Source organism: Natator depressus, chromosome 27 (assembly GCF_965152275.1).
Source record: "Natator depressus isolate rNatDep1 chromosome 27, rNatDep2.hap1, whole genome shotgun sequence".
In the NCBI taxonomy this organism is placed as follows: Eukaryota; Metazoa; Chordata; order Testudines; family Cheloniidae; genus Natator; species Natator depressus.
Genome location: NC_134260.1, coordinates 13,313,929 through 13,331,686, shown reverse-complemented (window position 1 = coordinate 13,331,686; position 17,758 = coordinate 13,313,929). Strand labels below are relative to the sequence as shown.

General features: G+C 50.3%; 1 protein-coding gene across 1 annotated transcript; it reads right to left on the bottom strand.

The window, feature by feature from the left end:
* Positions 1-1,409: 1,409 nt before the first annotated feature.
* On the bottom strand, positions 1,410-16,173 carry MSL1 (MSL complex subunit 1). The gene is made up of 8 exons (XM_074940383.1): positions 15,493-16,173; positions 11,870-12,093; positions 9,755-10,137; positions 6,820-6,884; positions 6,230-6,297; positions 4,874-4,998; positions 4,673-4,745; positions 1,410-3,741 (listed from the first exon to the last, which is right to left on the bottom strand). Exons 1-8 carry the CDS (start codon positions 16,171-16,173, stop codon positions 3,651-3,653), a joined length of 1,710 nt encoding a protein of 569 aa, XP_074796484.1. The 3' UTR covers positions 1,410-3,650.
* Between the last annotated feature and the right edge of the window lie 1,585 nt (positions 16,174-17,758).

Sequence of the window (17,758 nt, the reverse complement as noted above, 5' to 3'; positions counted from 1 at the left end):
AAGTGGGGGGTAGTAGGGAATTAGTCATCCACGTTGTACACAGAAAGAAACGGAGACACAAGGAGGTGAAGTGACTGGCACCCACCATGATAAAGTGTGGCACTTGCCTTCACTGGAAGCAGACAACAGAGGCACGTTGACCACACATTCCCTGCGTCATTATCTACCTAACACACTTGTTCACCCTATGTAACATGAGGTGGTTCTCCACATATTCCACAATAGGTTCATCTATCTCTTCCAGCATTTGGTATTCCAGCACTTGAGGTACACCCCGTGCTCAGCTGTTATCTATGAACAGCAGCCACGGTCTTTGCCTTTTCATCCGCCCACTTGCTTAAAGATTTGTAAAGAGAACAAAAAATTAAATCAGGAGCAAGCAGAATGACTGTTCCCTACAGAATTTATTAAACTAGCATTTGGCAACAGACCATTCAACACTCACCACGCACTGACCCAGACCAAGGGGCAGTTTTTAAAGAGCCAAAGCAGGTTCTGGCGGATGTCTTTCAGAGCAAATTGGAGTCAGAATACAAACAGTCTCTGGAAACATTTAAGTTTTTTTCCCATACATTTGAACAGTGAGTCCCACATATTTGGCTACGGAATTGAGGGCTAACTGGTTAGGACTTCAACCTGTCAGATGAAAGATCCTTAATGTAGTTTCTACCACTACCAAAAGAGAGAGAGAGACAAGGCATCAAGGATAGACGGTTCTTCCAATCTGCCTAGTTCTAAGCCAGCTACAGCAGCACCCGCCGACATTTCTAAAACTGGTAACATTTCCATGGGAGACACCAAGCATGCAAAAGAGGCAGGCTGTATTTTTAATTGGGTGTGAGAATGTTTCCAAACAAGACGTATAAAGGGTTTGAGACAAATGTGACCACAAAATGTACATTTTTTTTTCTATTTTATTGTAAAAAAAATTTGATTTGTTTAAATTTTTAACCATACAGGCAGAATTGTTTAATACTCCCCATTAACACTGTTAATTCTAACAAACTGAAGCAGAAATTCAAAAAATTAACAGCCACAATAGTTTTTATTTACAACTGAACTTTTTTTTATAAGATATTTACAAGACGACCGATTTTACACATTAGAAATGGTATCAAAAGTATGCATTACAGACAACTATGTGTCAAATGGCCATAAAACAAGGCTGAAGAATACAGACAAGCTTTTAATTTTTTTTTAAGATTTTATTTTTACACTAGCTTAAACTTGGTTAAAGAAAGCAAGGTTTTGAAACCAAAGAACAGTTCTAATAGGGAATTGCAGGGCCTTCCATTGCAGATTGGATTTCACAGTGTTGTAGCCCATACTGGGAGAAATAAGACTATTTTTCCACATTAACACTCACTGAAAATTTTACTTTGTACTTCCCCTCCAGCGTACTCCCTGCCCCCTCCCCCACCCCCACCTGTAGCTGATGACTGCTGGATAGATGCATATTAAAGAGGATCATTTATAAAACCTGGCTGCCTGTCTGGATGGCAGCATGAAGAAGTGTTTAAAAACCGGCTTTGCCCTGGGAGCTAGGGCCAGTGGGACCTTAAGTCTGAGGTCAAGCAGCTGCCAGCAGATACCTCTCAGAGCTGGCTGTCACTGGGACTCAAAAGTATTCTGACCCCTGGAAAGCCACTAATGCAGGGTATAACCAGAATGCAAAACCTGCTTGATGCAGACGTGAAAGAGACAACATCAAGAAAAAAAACAAGTCTCAAGCTAATATTTGCCCATTTAACATTTTGGCTCCTAATTGCACAGAAATCCATTAAGGACACACGCTATCATGCGAAAGCAGGACACCCAAGAACAGCCTTATTTAAAAAAAAAAAAAAAAAAAAATACGGTGCCTAGCCCTAATTATACAGGCTATGTGGTACCAGGGCCCATGCTTCAAGAGATTTCCCCCTTTTAGGTGGGTTTCAGACCCTCTTCCAAACACCATTACTGTAGGAACCCTAGCATAACCCACTGCCGTGTCGCAAGAACCAGCCTCTCTTCCAACTTGCATAAGAATACACCCCAGCTCTCGGGGAAAAGAAAAAAACAAACAAAAAACCACGTTTTGTATTTGTGCATTACTATTTATAGCCGTTTGAACCAAAGCAAGGAGAGAAGATTGCTGGCCTTAGACAACACTATGAACTCAAAAGGAACAACCGGAGGGGATCATTTCTTCCCTGGCCCGCTAACATCTTCAGAAATGAAGTTAGCTCCTCCCCGCAACCACACACCTGTCAGCGGTAGGACAATAACTGAGGAGCAATCAGACAGGCAAGCATTGTGCACAAGAGTAACAGGCGTTCTCTCTTTAGAGACCAAACATTCCTGCTTTGACTCCAGTCTGCTGTAAAGCCTGAAAGGCGATTGAGAATGTGTCGTCCAAATTAAAAAACAAAAACAAAAAACACTCAGCTCAAGACTTCAGCACTAGTTACACCTATACCAGAGCGTTTGGCATCACCCATTAGTGTAGTACAGCAACGAAGGCTCATTTCGTAAAGGAAGCGAATTACTAGAGCTAAAGCATAGGTACCATTCTAATTTTCTCTAGCCAATCCAAGCGGTTTACAAGATACATGAATTGCCAACCAGTGCTGTCCTTAAACATTTAAATAAAAATGAACCACAATTGTGCGTCTCGAATTCTGTTTTCACAAACAAAAATGTTTAAAAAACCCTCCCCCCCAGATATCCATTCAGTCTAGAACATGACATAGCTGCTGGCAAACAGTCTCATCTGCAGAAGAACTTTCACCCTGGGATTCGAGCAAGGGCAGTCTCGCTACAGAATATGTGCGGCTAACCCATTTCTGACACAGGTAACTAACCGGGTGCGTCTTGTGGCGACAATGGGACGCAGGGCTCAACCAGCCGCGCTCAGTGAGACACGGCACATTCAGAACCACCTGCCAGCCTCTCTCAGGGGAAGTGGGCATTCATGAAGTTAGTTTTCACCCATTTATTAAAAAAAGACCTATCTAGCATATCACAGGCACCGTATTGGAAGCCTGATCTGTCAGGCAAGAGGAATTCACAGCCAAATCTACACTCCTCTTAGGTGGGTTCTTTTCACCACAGAGTTTCAAAGTGACAGTGTGACAAGCTTGGCCTAACTCTGCCTGCTGGTCCCATCTGCAAGTTCTCGCTGCTGAATGTCTTTCTAAGAAAATAAACATCAGCTTCAGAGAGGTGACGAGCACCACACGCTGAGCCAACACACAGGCATCACCAATGGGGACTTGCAGGTGGGACAGGTCACAAGGCAGGCCTGTTTTTAGGCTTCCCAACCTTCACAAGGACTCTTATGAACTGTAGTGGCCACAGCAGCTGATGAAGCTTAGGCAGAGAGCAAAAGGTGTCTCTGAGCTTCCAGCCCTGCTCTTCCAGCATAAAGCTTGAAAACTTGCTGCTAAGGAAAGCGGGAGGGGGAAGAAATAAATAAACCACAGTTAATCAGCCAGGTAAAGAGGTTTTGTGAAAACCAGAAGGATGGGAAAAAATACAGAGGCATGGAGAAAAACATCAGTGAATGAGAATATCCACTAGGGTAAAGATTCACGGGACTGAAAAACAAACAGTTCCTTGCCGGCCGCTGCCAATGGCGTGCTCAGTCCATCGCAACGCTGCCCGGGCAGCTACTTTCTGCACGTTCGGTGAGGCGTCTGCTTCTTCTGCATCTCCAGCCGACAGCGGCTTCGTTCGTCCAGCCACGGCAGCTCAAAGTTCCTGTCAGAAAGAGAAAAAGGCCTTGATCCATGATGAAAACACCCAGTTCAGAACAGGTGGTTTGTTTTGAATGAGATGCTGTGGCTGAATTACTGCCCGCAACCCCCAAACTATATTGGATAATTAATCATAATTAGAGTTTATTATAATCTTTGCATCAGTCAATTTCAAAGCACTTTACAAAAGGAAGCCTAGAGAAGTGCAGTGATTTGCCCAAGGTCACCCAGCCATTGGAAGAGCCAGGACTAGACCTAGGTCTTCCAAGTCCTTGTCCAATGCTCTACCCTCCAGAACACACTGCCTTCCCCATCAGATGAGGGTGTAAATCTGTACAGGACTAGCCTTCCGCATGTTGAATGCTGAGCACACTAGCCCCGACGACCGAAGTGGAAGCATTGTAGGCCCGCGACGGGCGTCCTGCTCTCATATGGTGTTTAGAATCTACAGTGCAGAATCAAAGCATCAGAGTGGGGTGGGAGCAGTCTTGTAAGTCTTGGAAGAAAGGGCCTGGGAATCAGCAACTGTGTCTACAAGACTTCCTTCCGGCCCCCCTCCTCCAGTGCACACTTCTATCCTCTGTCTGGGTAGCTGGGAATTGACAGCATCCTCCACATTCAATGCTGCACTAGGCCAGCCTCTGGGGCGAGTTCTGTGCTGAGCTGGCCACACACAGCACAGTACTCAAGGACTGGCAGCACGCTGCCTGCAGATGTTTAGCCACTGGGTCCCACTTCACCTAAGCGGAGTACACATCCAGGCAGGAACACTGAGCTACTGCCCAGCCTGAATGACCGTTTCAGGGCTGTTTAGAGACTAGCATGGTGGCTGCGTGTGTTCTACTGAACGCCACTTCCAAAAGCATGGTCCAGCTTCCTTGCTGGATTCACTTTAGAGGAGCCCTGTCAGAAATTTACAAGCGAGAAATACTTACTGTGGGGTTAGTTTTGGTAATGGTCGGCCGAATGCTACAACAGGCAAGTAGGGGGTAATCAGCAAGCTTTCAACTATCAGGAGAAAAACACAATGGAAGAATGTTACTCAGCTGCATGGCTAGGTTACAGCTACAGACCCGCTGATTTAGAGCGAGTGCTCCTCACCCTCCTCCCCCAAACCTGTCTGATAAGGAACTCACCATCATCTGGCTCAGGGAAAAATGAGGTAACTTCAGGCTCAGATTCCTGGATTCCTTTCTTTTTATACATTCTGAGCTGCAGTCGCTGTAGAATTCTTTGTTCCCTGATCCTCTGAATATCCCACCTGGAAAATGTAAAACAAGCCCCGGCAGTTAAAAATCCTTATTCAGTAAACTATATTTGGTGGTACTTTGAGCTCCTCGGATGGATGGCCGTAGAGCACTTCCCTAACATCCACTGATGAGGCCTCGTGACTAGGTATCTGCTCCATCTGCAGCCACCATCATTATTCTAGGGCTGAGATAACAGAGAACACACGCACACCAAGTAGCGTGCAAGGGCTTCTCCTCCCAGATGTTTTTTCTGTTCTCAGATCCATGCACTTTCCTGCAGACACAGATGCTGGTGCATGAACAGGAGATGGCCAAGCTGGCTTCTGAGTACAATACAGGGAAGAATCAATCTACTGGCCAGGGGGATGCACTAGATGACCTACTGGGTCTCATCCACCCCTAATATCTATGATCCCCCATGGCTTATGATTGTCATTACAAACACAGAGTTCACAGATGGAAAGGCCAGGAGGGACCATTCTGATCATCTAGCCAGACAGGCCAGAATATTTCACCCAGCAGTTCCTGCATTAAGCTCAATAATTCATGGTTCCACAAGAGTATCTTTAAATCAAGACGGGGTGTCTTTCTCAAAGACTCCAAGTGTAGGAGAATAACGTCACCTGGAAAGGTTTCAGAGTAGCAGCCGTGTTAGTCTGTATTCGCAAAAAGAAAAGGAGGACTTGTGGAACCTTAGAGACTAACCAATTTATTTGAGCATAAGCTTTCGTGAGCTACAGCTATCACCTGGAAAGCTGCTCTGATGGTTCAATTACCCCCTCTGAAAATCCTGCAGCTCATTCCCAGTTTGAATTTTGTTTTTAACTTCCAATTCCAAACACTGCCTGCTAGACTAAAGACCCCTCTGAGATGAGAGAGGGTGTGGAGGTACCTGAAGACCATGTTCAAGTCTCGTCTCTCAACCATCTCTTTGATGAGCTAAATAGATCAAATTCTACAAGTCTCTCATTGTTCGGCATGTCTGCCAGACCCCAGATCACTCTTGGGCTCTTCCCTGAACCCTGCACTGACTGAACAGAGGAGGGGAGTTTAAAGTAAGAGAAACACACTAAGAACTAGAACAAAAAGCTCCTGCTCCACAACCTTCTGGTACATGGCATCCTTCCTCTTCACTTGTGGGTGCACGTCTGAGCCTAACTCATTTTTAGAGAGGCCTTGGAGCGCCAGAGACCGCAAAAGCCGTTACTGCAATATTCAGGGTGGGAGAATCTTTGCCCTTACCTTTTTCTTCTCTTCTCATCCAGCTCCAGCTTCGCGTGCCTTTTGGCAAATACACTGTCATCTAGATTCTGGGAAGATAAGAGCAGATGTTAGCCCTCTCCTCCCCCACAACAGGCATGTGCTTGTTCATTCACCCACTGCAATCCACTTTCCCTGCAATGGAGGGAAGGGCTGCAGAGTGACTGTAACACAAACACAAACATCCACAGGAAGGTACAAATCCAAATCCAGGTTCTGTGGTGAGTCACCTCTCAGCGGCCACACCCAGTTGTAAAACCACAGCAATTATTTACTCGAACAGTTTAATAACAGTCAAGAGTTTCCAAGGTTTTACCATTATTTAATATCAGCTCATCAAGGAGGACTGCTCATGCAAAGGTAGGAGATTCCTGCCCCAGACAGGAAAACTAGCATTTCCCTATTGATCAAACCATACTAACGACCCCACAGACACAAGTTCAAGCTTTAAAACAGACCACTGGATCAATGGTAAAATGGGTATTGTTACATCTACAAGTTGTACACATGCAGGCCCACAGCGATTTATTCTCTTTGGTCTCCTTCACCAAAACCATTAATTGACTATGTACCTCCAAGAGATCTGAAGGGTTTGAGTCTCTCAGGGGCTCCACAGCATGGTCCCTCCAAGAAGGAACTGTGGAAGGAAACAGAGTTAACATGGGTCAGTGTTTTCACAGGCCAGAAGAGACCTAATATATAACACAGGGCACAGAATTTCATCCAGTTACCATATTACTCTCCCAGAGCTGGGAACAGAACCCAGGAATCCTGATTTCCAGTTCCCTGCTGAAGCCACTAAAAACATGGCCCTCTGTTCTGCACAGATGCTTCTGTACAAAAGGAGCAACTCACCATCAGTCAAACTGCTGAAAATGGAAACTCTGCTTCCTGATCTCAAGGAAATGTTTAATTAGATCTTAGCCTGTAATATATGTACTCATCATTTGCGAGCTTGATTTATGTAGCTACTCTGACCACAACATGTCACATCCCCAGTGATCCAGGAACTGGGAACAGAGTTCACCTTTAAGAGAAACCAAACAATTGGATTAAAAAGAAGGGATCAGTTTGGTATACCACACATACTTAAACTGGAGAGTTTCAAACATAATTTAGTGCCAGATCTGTTCCTCTTTTACATGCTAACCTCACGCACCATAAATCTGTGTGGGGACAAAACCCGTCAATAGAACAGTGCTTGTTTTAAAGCGGTCGCTGTTTAAAAGGAGCAGAGAGGTGCTGTGTTTAGAAAGAAGGCAAGAATTGGGGCTAGATGTTCAGCTGGCCTCAACCCGGCCTTGTGTGTCATGCATGCACATTTATGAGGGTTTGTCTTTTCCGCATCCAAGTGTGGAACCAGGTGCATGTGCAAACTCAGAGGCTGCTCTAAATATTGCTGCTTACCCTTTAAGGGCCATTGTTCGTGGAGACTCCCTTCTCTCTACAGATCAGGGTTATTTTATCATCAAAGCAGCTTGTTGTTGCTAGGGAACCTGGACTCAGAACTTGGCAGGTAAGAAAGAAAATGGGGAAAGTGGATTTTCAGCTCGTTTGCCTGAAGTGTATTTACGCTGTGACCTATTCCTTCCCTGACGCAGAATAAGGAACTAGCCCTCTCCCAAGACACCCCCAATCTTGGACGCTTTGCCAGGAGAGCTTTCAAACAGATCTCAACCCTGGGATCATGAAGTATTTCCACAAAGCTAACCCAGGTTTTGGCTGTTAGACACTCAACAAGATTTAGAGGCAGGAGAACATGGGAAAAACGTAGGCCTCACATTAATCCCTTCTCCTTACAAATCCCCTCACTGCTCCATTGTCCTGATTTTCACAAGCGGCACGATTCCGTGAAAATCACCACCACCACCGCAAGACCAAGAGACAATTTCTCAGCAATGAACAGCAAGCTGCTTCCCAATTCCACAGAGATGGGCATGGAAGTTGCCATGTAAACAAAGAGGCTTAAAAGGCAGCCCCGTGAACTGGCTTTGTTCAAATCATCTCTGCCTTGTAGGTCAGTGCACGTCAGCCCCCGGGCCTGCCTCAGCACAGGCGAGTTCAAAGCATGGATGGTCAACTCGTGCTTCCTGACTTCTGTGCACTGAAATCAGACCCTCAAGGTCACTTCACACTAGCTGGTGTCAGGTTATTTCTTGTTTCAGGACAGAGAGGGGAGATGCCACACAAGTTTGGCACACTTGACCAACAGCTACTGCCAGTGCCAACAGCTCTGGAATCCAGCTTGTGCGAATGTCTGGTCTGGCCGCAGGCCACCTTACCCTCCAACAGGCAAGAGACAGGTTCCCGAGACGTTACTGAGGAGACAGGATTTGAATTTTGAAGTGATGGGAAGGCAGAGAGGAGTTGGGGGTGGCAGGGTCAAGGTAAAATACATCAGAAAACACCCCTCTCCCCTAAGTCATGGGATAAGAGCAGCTGCCTGCTCACAAGCATCGCCTGTCCACACACCTTGCTGGGCAGCAGACCTCACCGCTCCTGGACCTCCTCTAGACAACGGCTCTGAAGAGAGCTGGATGTATACTGCCTGCCAAGAGCAAAGCAGGCTGGGATTGTGGGATCTTAGTTCACTTTGCTGAGCAGCAGGCAGAACGCTTCTGTGCAGCTGCAGAAGATGGCTGGAAACTAAAGGAAGGGCGATCAGCGAGCAGGGGGTTCACTTTGACACCCCTGACTGGTTTCTGTACCAGGGATCGTGTGGGTCACCAAAAGATTCCTTCTGCCCGCCCAGCCATCATGAGGCAGCAATTCGGTGTGTCGACTGTGACAGCATGGCCTGGTGTGTGCCCGTGAGGGCAAAGAAGGGAGTTCACCTTGCAGTCAGAGGCATGGCTTGCACTAGCCATTCCTCCTAAAAGCAGCCTACCGTGAGCCCTAGTGTAGACAGGGCTCTTACAGCTGCTGGCTTTTGTTGCCATTGTATTGGTCAGCGCTGCTCAGAGCAGGCCTAGAAAACATGGTGATTAAGATGCCAGCAGCTACCAGTGCCTTGTGCCTACCAGCATTCCTGCTGTTGCTTTCACCTCTGGAGTGAACACGTGGCAGTAATGGGGGACGCTTTTTTAGGAAGAAATCCCAGCGCAGACAAGGCTAGAGTGAAGGCCCCTTTACATAATGGTCACATTAGAGACCTCAGAGCTGAAAAGTGTTTGTTTTTTTTAAGTGATAACAAAACCAGGGACAATCTACATCCCGAGATACACTCTGCCTTCACAGGATCACGTAAGCACTATGCAAAACACAGACAGAGCCACTCTCGGGCTTACAGAAACCCAACTGTGGCTTTAAAGCTCCTTCCACAGCTGCTAGTTTGTTACTAGCAGGCACCTCCCACAATCAGGGAATGACAGAGCACTGCTTTGTGGCAATTCCACCTATTTTCACGTTTGCCGAGCATCTGTCCAGTAGGAGGGTAACACTTCAGGTGGCAAGCACCCGTGTCAGACTGACCATTACGCAGCTACAAGCAAGTTTTTGTTCGCTTACTTGCTACAGTCTCCTCCTTCTTTGGAGAGGGCTCTCGTAACGGCAACGGTGACGGGGGAGGTTGATGCCAACGACACAAGTACATTTCGGTGGTTGAAAGGTACGGCAGATCTTCTGTCTCGCTGGGGAAACTTTTATCCCTGGGGTGGGCACTGGGACTTTTCAATGGGGTGGATGGTTTTAAGGGAGTGTCCACTAGCGATCTGGCTTTTTCTGGAGTCTCTTGACTCCTCAGTTCACGTCTGCAAACAGTTTCGGATAAAGAGCTACTCGGCTCCTCTTTCACTGGAGAGTGTTTCAGAGTTTTATTCTTGACTTTTGAAAATTCGGCCACCAGCTTTTTAACTGGAGTTTTCCTCTCTGCACTTCCAAATGCCGACTTCCTGTTAAAGAAGGGAGAGAGTTTAGCAGCCTATTCAGCTAGCCTATCGCAAGAGCAGGCTACTCATTTTCCCAGCATCTGTATTTTTACTGTGCACACCAGAAAGCTAATGCTAGTTGTCCCATAATCATAGATTTACATTGGTGTAGTCTAAATGTATGTCCCTTTGCAGAGATCGGGCAGCAAAGTTTGCGAGAGAGGCAACCGAAGGCTGAGGAGTTTTATTTCCAGGAGACTGGTGCATTGTGCTCCCTGAGGCTACTGCTTTCACCCTGGTACGACAGGAGCTGTAACCTTCCAAGGGTAGCCCCTGACAGAGTGTGTTGCAATACAGCAATCCAGATTCCAGAGCCATGGATGACTGGAAAGAGCTGCAAAGTGACTGCTACCTGCACAGTGCCAGACATGGATTAAAGGGACACTCCCAACTGATGAGAAGGTCGCTGATCTATTTTTTGAGACAGCACCCTTTAAAAAAAAAAAAAAAAAAAAAGTTGGTCTTAAAAAGAAACGTGCGGGCTTTTCCCTATTCCCCTGATAATCAGAAGGGCCTTTTGGGTGGACCCCTCAAGATCAATGTCAAACACACGCCGCCTCCTCCCCCTTCCCATACACACTTGCCTGCTCCCTCATTAGTTTCAGCTTTGCTGTTATAGCAAACACCCTCTCGCAGGGCCTGGGGAAGAGCATGCTTGCGAGCTCCCCACGATCAATGCCTGAGTGATGAGAGACAGCATGGTCTGGTGGCTAAGACACTGAACTGAGAGCCGGGAGACCTGGATTCTATTCCAGGCTCTGCCACTGAAATGCTGCACAACCTTGGGCAAGTCACGTCACCTCTGTGCCTCGGTTTCCCCTCCTTACCTGAGTCAGTCTAAAAACATACATATACTAGACTAGAATGTACTCATATTAGTGCATGAGACAAATGAAACAGACCATTAAGAACAGAGTTAAACTGACAAATGCACAAGTTAACAAGTTGGGGGAGGGGAGAACAAGAAAAGTTACTTGGCGGTAGGTAAGTTTGAGAGAGAGAAAAATCCGATTTTCAAGGTACCAGTGTCCTCTTAAAAAAAGAAAGGGTATTTGGGGACATAAATGTGAACTTGGGAGCAATGAGTGGCCCAAAAAACCATTGCCACGCACAGTTACAAACCTCTTGGACAAGTAGGCACACTCACTCCCTGTCATATCCTCTGGATGGAAGAATGCCTTTTATTTCAAGCTAACATTACTCAGATAACTCAAAGGAGCAAATCCACAAGTGGGCTATCCTAAGTTATCCCTGACTTACGAAATCCAGGCATATTCTTTGTTCTGCATCTAATATGGATGGTACTTGCTGCTTGGTATTGGAACATGTATGCAAACACCTAGCTCTTCTCTAGCGCTTTTCAGCAGTAGGTCTTACAGCACTTTAGAAAGAAGGTTGGGATCATTATCCCCATTTTACAGATGGGGAAACTGAGGCACAGAGCAGGGACACAACTTGCCCAAGGTCACCCAACAGGCCAGTGTCCTATTTGTCAGGCTTTTTGGTATCTGCCAGTCAAACAGTTAAATGAAAAGCTGACAGGAGTTAGTGTTGGAGAAATAGCATTAAAGCTGACAGCTACAATGATCTTTTATACAAGCGATGTGACTGACAGCAGATGCGTATATACACACACAGGCCCCACTGCTGTGTGGCAAGCCCTTATGAAGAATAAGGTCGTGAACCGGTCCTCTACCTTTTATGTCCCTTTCCATTTCTTCCATATGAGAAGTGTTTTGGAGGCAGGGGCTGGGATGTGTCCAAGAGATCCTGCTGGCATTCAATCTGTAGTTTCTCAGATGCTTCTGATTCAGCCTTCTCTTCGGTTTCATACCCTTGAAAAATCCTGTGTTTCTCTCTCTCATTATCCTTCTTCACCAGCTGCATCCTCCTTTCCATGCGCTCAATCCGAGCTAGGAGCTGAAAGAGGAACCAAGGCCAACACTTACACTTTAGCCGGCATGCTTTCATCAGAGAAGAATTACACCAATTCCAGTTTGATTTAAAAAAAACAAAGACACCCTAACTTATTTGCCTCACACCACACCTGTTCTGGTATTTGTGCCTTGCTGTCCACCACCTCTGAGCTATAATTAAAATCTTTCTCCAAATTTTACATAGAACAAGACATCACAGAAAGGAAGAAGTTCCAAAGAGACTTTATTTCAGTATTGTCATTTGTTTCAGGTTATGCCCCCACGGTTTTCTCAACGCAGGTTTCAAGGAAGATGACCAGTATGAACTTCACCTCTAGAACTGTGAATATGGCTGTGGAGTGATCAGATGAATTAGAAAGACACGTTTCTGATCCCCATTATAAAGTTGGAAATCCTGAGGCTGCACCTCTCACTTTAGAGTGAAAATTACAGCCTCAGATTTAATATTTCAGACTCGCTAAGGCACAGCACAATTTAGCTTACATAATTCAACTCCCCTCCCAAAGCTACAGAGGGAAGAAATCAGGGGACAGCCCACATGGGGAAAAGGGCAAAAGAAACAGGGTTGCAATAAGAGATACCTTTACAAATGAGGAAGTGTTTAGGGGTCAAATTTTCAGAAGCACCTAAGTAAATCTAGAGCCTCAATCCTATTGATTTTCAATGGGGCTTAGGCACTTTTGAAATTTTTACCCGTTCTGTTTACCCACAAGAAATCCGGACATCTCAGCTCCAAAACAACCACATTTTTGCATTCAAAACTCAATAAAATATTCACTTGTAATTTGATTTATTGCTTCCCCTTGTTCCCCAACCAACACCATTTGAAAATCCAAGAAGGGAACAAATGTTTACAAATTGTTCCAACTGACAGATATGGTGCAGTTTTGGGTGCTCTCGAACTTTGCACATCACCCCCACATTCAACTAGGCCAGGTAATTTGTAATTGGGTCCTAAGAATATCAATTTAAAATAGATTAAAAAGAAAAGAAAAGAGGCTTACCAAAGCCTCTGATTAAAATGCAGTAGTGATTTATAATTCAGACAGATCTGTAATTGTGTATGCAATACATTCCATAGGTCCACCTCTTCCTCCAGGTGCTTTTGAAAAGCACATGTTAAGTGAGAGACACACAAGCCCCAGTGACTTTCAGTGGGGCTTGTGTGTCTCTTTCAGTGGGTCCTGCAGTCCCAAATCATGATCTGCGTGTGTGTGTGCGTGCACGTGTGTGTGTATGTGAGAGTGTGGGTGTGCACGTGAGAGAGAGAGAGAGCGTGAGCGCATGCAGGAGCGCCACCTTTAACCTTCACACCGTTCCACAGAATTGAATCATATGGACACAATGCACCAAGAAAATGAATTTTAAGCTTTCCCCCCTTCCAGTTTTCCTCAGCTTCATTACAAGAGAGAAAAGAAATTCAGTAGTGTCCTTAATTTACCCCCTGCTTTGCCTAGGTACTGCAGGTAGGGGACATAGCCTCTGGAATTGATTATGCATCTACAGACAGCAGGAGGGACTAGAGAGCCAGAGAGAATTAACTCAGATGTGCTTGTATCTCTGTTTGACTCACAAGCTTATCGCACATGGCTTGTGTGTTCTATTTCCTTAATTTTTTTTAAACTCTCAGAGAATCCCACGTGTCAAAACTCCCATCACACCCTTTGACTGCAATACAGCAGCTGCTACCTCCATGTTGGTTAACTTTACTCAGATCAACACCAGGAGATGTTTTGACAGTGCCTTCCTTGCACCTCAGATCCTATCCCACCTTGCAGTCAGCATATGCCAGTAAAATACTGCCCGCTGGCTCATGCCATTCCTTTGGAAAGCAAGGAAAATAACCCCTCACTCACTGGTAGGGCGACCAGACAGCAAGTGTGAAAAATCAGGACGGGGGTGGGGGGTAATAAGAGCCTATATAAGAAAAAGACCCCAAAATCGGGACTGTCCCTATAAAATCGGGACGTCTGGTCACCCTACTCATTGGATATGCAGCCCTTTGAAGATTTTTGCAAAAAACAAAACTAGAATACCCTTTCTGTAGGGGGACAATTATAGGAAGGGGAAGAAATGTATTTTTAGGTTGCTGCAGGCTTGCAGATTATGAACAGGATAGTGAGGCCAATAGACTTTGTGACGTTTTAAGGGAGCAGAGGACTATTTATGGGTCTGCACTGAGAAATCTGCACCAAATCAGATAGTTTTAAATAACTCCTGCTTGCAGGGGAAACGCTAACAAATATTCATTTGGTTCTGATCCAGTGGGTCTTTCCAAATCTAATCCCCTGTGCCCCATGAATATCTCCAGGCTATTTTAGGAGGGAGGGGGGACCACTGCTTTACAATTAGCCTTCCCCCTCAGCCCTGCATTTGACTAAGGAACAAACCCTGCATTAGTACAGCTCTGCAAGTGGGCCAGGCTTCCATTCTCCTATCAGCAAAGCGGGTCAGCAGTATCCTAGTCTGGACCCTGGCCAGGTTGTTGTTTCTGTACATTGCCACAGTACGTGTGAAACATTTAAAGGAGGAGGAGGAGGAACTGAGGCTGGTCTCATTATAGCACAAGGGGGTGGGGAGTGGGAGGCTCCCTGGAGAGGAGCAAAGAGGAGGGAAAGAATTTGCTCTGGGAAGTGGGGCGTTTGTTATCCATTTGTAGTAATTACAACAGCGGCAGTTAAAGGGCCCGCTGTGCTCTCCTGCCCTGCCACCCAGATGGCTCGCTGCAGCCCTACCTCCATGCCAAGCATATGTAGGAGCCCCATACTGAGCCCCTTTAATTTAACCCTTCACAAACTATATCGCTCCAGCCTTAACCCGACCATAATCCCTGATGGGCTCCTTTAAATTAACCCGTTCCTCTCCCTTGCCTTTTCTAATCTCAGCCCCATGGCAACCGGACCCCAGCCCTTTAACCCTTAAAATCCCACGTCGCTCCTTCCCTTCTCACAGTCCCAGAGGCACAGTAACCCTTGGGCTGCCCTGCCCCTCCCCCACTCATTGACAGTTACTAGCCCCCTTTAGTGCCCTCGCCCTGTCCCGCTGCCCGTTAACCCTTTGGTTGCAACGCCCCTCTTGCCCATTAACCCCTCGGGTGCCGTGTGCCAGCAGCCCCACCCCTCATTAACCCCTTGTCTCCTGCACGCTGCTTTGCCTATTAACCCCTTCGTTACGGTGCTCCTCTTGCCCATTAACCCCTCGGGTGCCGTGTGCCAGCAGCCCCACCCCCCCCATTAACCCCTTGTCTCCTGCACGCTGCTTTGCCTATTAACCCCTTTGTTACGGTGCGCCGCTTCCCATTAACCCCTCGGGCGCCGTGTCCCTCCCCCATTAACCCCTTGTCGCCGGGTCCGCGCCCCTTTCCCATTAACCCCTCACGTACCGTGTCCCTCTCGGCCTTGAGCTCCTCGATCTCCTTCTCCTTGGCCTGCAGCTGCTGCTGCTGCTGCTCGATCAGGTCCAGCTGGAGCAGGAGGATCTGCTTGAGGCAGGCCGCCTGGTTGGAGGAGCCCCCGCCGGCCCCCATGGGGCTCTTCCGCACGCCGCTCTTCCACTTGCTCTCCGAGGCCGCGGCGGCTGCCGCGGGAGGCGGCGGGGCCGGCTCCGCCGTGGCCGAGGCCGGCGGGGCCGGGGCGCTGGCCGCGGCCGGGCAGCCCTTGTCCTTCGCCGCCACCTGGGAGGCGGTGTGTCCGGGCAGCACCGCCTGGTACTTGGGCCTGCTGCTGGCATCCCCCACGCCGGCCTGCTTGCTGCTGGCCGGGGGGCAGGGCAGGGGCACCAGGCCGCCCCAGCTCTCCTCCTGCTGCCCGGGCGCCCCGGCCGCCGCCGCCGGCCCGCCCCCACCGCCGCCGCCTCCGCCCCCGCCGCCGCGGCCCTTGTGTCCCCCCAGCGGGGGCGGCTCCTTGGGCTTGCGGGGCGGCTGGCGGGGCAGCGGGGCGGCCTCCCCGCCCGGCTCCTCCTCCGGGCCCGGCTCCAGCGCCAGCCCCGGCCTCTCGTAGTCCAGCCTGTCCGCGTTCAGCGCCGTGGCCGCGGCCGCCTTGAAGACGGTGGATCTCATGGTCATGGCGCGGCCTCCGCGCCGCTCCGGGCCCGGGCCAGCTGCGGGACGAGGCCCCGGCCGCTACCGCCCGGCGCCATGGGCCGGCGGAGAGCAGGGGCGCGGGGCCGGGCGGGCGGCGCGCTCCATGCGGCGGGGCAGCCGGGCTAGCGGGCGGCCTCCGGCGGGCTCATCCCCGCCCCCGGGCGCAGGCCCCGGCCAGGGGCTCCCCCGGGGAGGGGCGGACGGACGGAGCCTCGGCCGGGCGGGGGCGCCCCCTGCTGCCGGGGCGGAGACTGCGGGTGGCCCGGCCCGGGTGGGTCCCCCCCCCGCCGGGAGGGGCCGGATCCTGGTCCTCCCCCCCCCCCCGGTGCCCGATCCCGGGTCCCCCGCCGGGAGGGGCCGGATCCCGGTTCTCCCCCCCCCCGGTGCCCCCCCGCTGGGAGGGGCCGGATCCCGGGTCCCCTGCTAGGGAGTGGATATTGGGTGTCCCGGGGCCGCTTTCTAGGACGCAGCTAGATCCCGCCCCCCCCCCCCGGGGCGGCTCCCCCCTGATGCCCCCCCGGCCGGCTCCCCGGGCCCCCCCCGACACCCCCCCCCGGGCCGGCTCCCTGGAACCCCCCCCGACGCCCCCCCCGGGATCGCTCCCTGGACCCCCCCTGACGCCCCCCCCGGATCGCTCCCCGGGCCCCCCCTGACGCCCCCCCCGGGCCGGCTCCCTGGACCCCCCCTGGCGCCCCCCCCGGGCTGGCTCCCCCTGCCGGCGGGACGGGGCGGCCCCTCTCTCGGCCGGGCCGGCGGCGGCTCCGTCTCTCAGCGGCCGCCGAGCGCCTCCATTTTCCCTCCGGCTCTCGGCGGCGCGCGGGGCCGCGGTTGCGGGGGGGCGGGCGCGCGGGGCGGCCGCGGCCTCGCTCCTCCGCCGGGCCCCCGCTCCCGGCCCCGCCTTCGCCGCCTCCCGCCCCCGGCTCGCTCGGTGCCGCCGCCGCCGCTCAGGCCCCGCTGCTCCTCGGTGCCTTTAAACCAGCCTCCCCCGGCTCCGCGCCCGGCGCATGCGCCTGGGGCGGGGGGGTACATGGGAGGGGGCAGAGAGGGAAGGGGTACATGGGATGGGAGAACAGGGGAGAAGGGTACATGGGAGGGGGGAGAGAGGGAATGGGTACGTGGAGAGGGGCAGGGGGTATATGGGGAGAGGAGGAGGCAGAGAGGGGAGGGGTACATGGGGGAGGGGTACCTGGGATGGGGAGAGAGGGGTACATGGGGGAGGGGGCAGGGGGTACGTGGGAGGGGAAAGAGGGGGAGGGGTACGTGGAGAGGGGCAGGGGGTACATGGGCAGAGGAGGGGGCAGAGAGGGGAGGGGTACATAGGGAGGAGGCAGGGAGTACAGCGGGAGGGGTACATGGCAGAGTGGGGAAGGGGGAAGAAGGGAAGGGGTAGAAGTTGAGGAGCGGGGGTAAATGAGAGGAGGAAGGAAAAGGGGGGAGACGGGGGGGCAAGGAAAGGAAGCCAAGGGGCAATGGGTGTAAGTGGGGGAGGGCAGGGGCTAAAGGAGCTAAGGGGTAGGCTGAGGGAGGAAAGGGCAGGGCAGTGCCCTACTTGGGGTGAGCTTGTCCT